General features: G+C 35.3%; 1 protein-coding gene across 1 annotated transcript; it reads left to right on the forward strand.

Annotated features, from left to right (window-relative positions):
* The first annotated feature begins 377 nt into the window (after positions 1-377).
* LOC130867213 (protein PPP4R3C-like) lies at positions 378-2,705 on the forward strand. The gene has a single exon (XM_057758945.1). The coding sequence runs from the start codon at positions 396-398 to the stop codon at positions 2,703-2,705; it is 2,310 nt and encodes a 769-aa protein (XP_057614928.1). The 5' UTR covers positions 378-395.
* The last annotated feature ends 244 nt before the right edge of the window (positions 2,706-2,949 follow it).

Consider the following 2,949-nt stretch of genomic DNA (forward strand, 5'->3'; position numbering starts at 1 on the left):
AGAGTATATTCTAGACTTCCATTTTTAAGGTAGGTGAAGCAGGTCCCTTTAACAGTATTTGTTACATAAGCACATTCCTTTTAGGAAGAATCTTCGGTGAATCACAGGATTCTTTACAGAGCTAGGGCAGACTCAGAGACGCAAGCACAAAGGAGGGAGGTTTGTCTGGGCTAGTTCAATAGTGGATAATAGACAAGTATCAGGGCCTTCCTCCCTGGTAATTCTAGTGACCATAAACCCTCTCTTAGCCCCTTGTCATTCTTTTAATCCCCACTAATCTGCTCTCTTATGATTTTTCAGAATTGCGACCTCGGTGATGTTTCTGGCCAACCTTGGCGAGAGAACTCAAAACTGAAGTCTGTGCAACAGCGTGGCCTAGCGAATTGTGATTCAACATGGATGACAGACTTCATAGTGTAAAAGTCTATGTCATGAAAGAAGATGAGCAATGGGAACATATATGCTCAGGTCAAATTTCAACCAAATACATCGGACGGCTTGAGAGTGTATGTCTACTTGTTCATTCAGAATTAGATGGCTCTCTGCTAATAGAAAACAAAATTAATCCTGGTATGACCTATAAGAAATACCAAACGAATTTAATTATTTGGACTGACGCTAATAACAAAACTATGGCACTATGTTTCTCAGAGCCAGATGGCTGTCAAGATATCTGGAATGATATCTGCCAGGTTCTAGGAAAAGACCCAAGTGACCAGATCCCTCAAGAGCTTACAGAGGAGAATGACAGTTTTCAAGAACTGTCCAAGATTGAGAATCTGTTTCAGATGCTGAAATGTGAGCTAGGTAAACTTGACAACATTGCAGATTTATTTAATATTGTAGAAGAATCGCCATGCCTCAAGGAACGGCTGGCTCTGCTCTTGGAAAGTGAAGATTACATCAAAATGTTGCTAGAGATGTTCCACACTTGCGAGGAACAGCAGAACATGGAAAGTTTACAGGTTTTACATGTCATTATTAAAAGAATCTTATTTCTCAACAATTCACGTTTATTTAATATTATGTTTTCTGAGGAATATGTCATGGATGTAATAGGATGCCTTGAGTATGACCCTAGTTTGGATCAGCCATATCAGCACAGGAAATTCTTGACCAAAAGTGCAAAATTCAAAGAAGTTATGCCAATAACACACCCTAAACTTAAGCAAAAAATACACCAGACCTACAGAATGCAATATATTCATGACATTCTATTACCTACATCATCCAAATTTCAAGAGGATTGGCTTTCTGATCTTACAACCTTTATTTTTTCCAATAAAATTGAAATAATTAACATGCTGCATGAAGATGAAATGTTTTTGCATGAAGCTTTTAGTGAGTTAAAAGATAACACTGTCGGTGATGAAAGACGGAGGGAATTGTTATTTTTCTTTAAGGAGTTCTTTGAATTTGCTAAGATATTAAGTTTTCAGAAGAAGGATGTGTTACTGAAAACAGTGATAAAGCTAGGAATCATGAGTGCTCTGAAAGTTTCAGTATGTATGCAAGACAACCAAATAAAAGTAGCTGCTCTAGATATCTTTACTTATCTAGTAGAATTTAATCCACGAATAGTCAGAGTGTATGCAGTGGAAGAAGCTGAGGACAGTGAAAATGAGGATGACTTTCTCCTCAATATAATGATCAAACAAATCATCTGTGATCCTGATCCCGAATCTTCTCATGTTTTAAGTTTGACAGCAGTTCTCCGTGCTCTTCTTGACCCGCAAAACATGTTTGTAACAGCTAATAGATATGAAAGAAGAGAATTTATGAATTACTTCTATACACATTGCATAGATAACTTGGCAGCACCAATTTTGTCTATCACAGGACAAAATGATAGTGGTGATAACATAATCAACATCTATTCTGATAAAGACCAAAATCCACAATTGCTTGGAGTAGTTTTGGAATTGCTCAGCTTTTGTTTACAAAACCACACAACCTATATCAAAAATTATATTTTGAGCAACAACTTGCTCAGCAGAATCTTGGTGCTGATGAGTTCAAAGCACACTTTTCTTGTTTTGTGTGCTCTGAGATTTATGAGACAGATGATTGGCTTTAAAGATGAAATTTATAATCTTTACATAATGAGGAAAAATCTTTTTAAACCTGTTATAGATGCTTTTCTTCGTAATGGAAAACGATACAATATGTTAAACTCAGCTATTATTGAACTATTTGAATTTATTAGAGTGGAAAACATCAAGTCTCTTATTGCAAACATTGTGAAAAATTTTTTTACAGCTTTTGATTCAATTGAGTATGTACAGACATTTAAAGGTTTGAAAATTAAATTTGAAGAACAGAAGGAAAGAGAAAGTCAAGTAAGAAAAAACTTACATGAGAAAGCTATGGAGGTAAATGTAAAGGAGGAAATGTGTCCTAGAGTAAATACTGAAGCTGTTATGCCATTGGAAGTGGACTTTCTAAGTTCTTATGACACGTTTACGCAAATAAAAGAGACAAGTGAAGATGAAGTAGAACAGTTAGAAGAAAATTCATTTGAATTTGACTGTTCATTTCAGTCTGAGGCTTTTGCTAGAAGAAGGAGTAGGCCACTACACTGTAGCATGAGGATTCCATTAGTGGACTACTCAGATGATGAAGATGACGATGACAGTGATGATCATCAGGATGATGAAGAGGAAGAAGAAGAACCTCCCCCCAAAAGACCTAATCTTGGTTCATAAAATAAGATGAGGCCCTCAACTTTTGATTCAAATAAAACTTGATAAATATCACAAACTGAAAATACTAATTTTTTTTAAAAAAATCTTTCTCTTATGGACTTTTAGATATGGCATAAAGAATAGTAAATATGTTGAATAAAAGGCCTCGATTTTATATAAAGAAAATCTTCCATAATATAGATGCATAATATAAAATAACCAACCCCTGAGTGATAACGTCTTATCAAGAACATCTTATTTTAGC

Source organism: Chionomys nivalis, chromosome X, assembly GCF_950005125.1.
Source record: "Chionomys nivalis chromosome X, mChiNiv1.1, whole genome shotgun sequence".
Lineage (NCBI taxonomy): Eukaryota > Metazoa > Chordata > Mammalia > Rodentia > Cricetidae > Chionomys > Chionomys nivalis.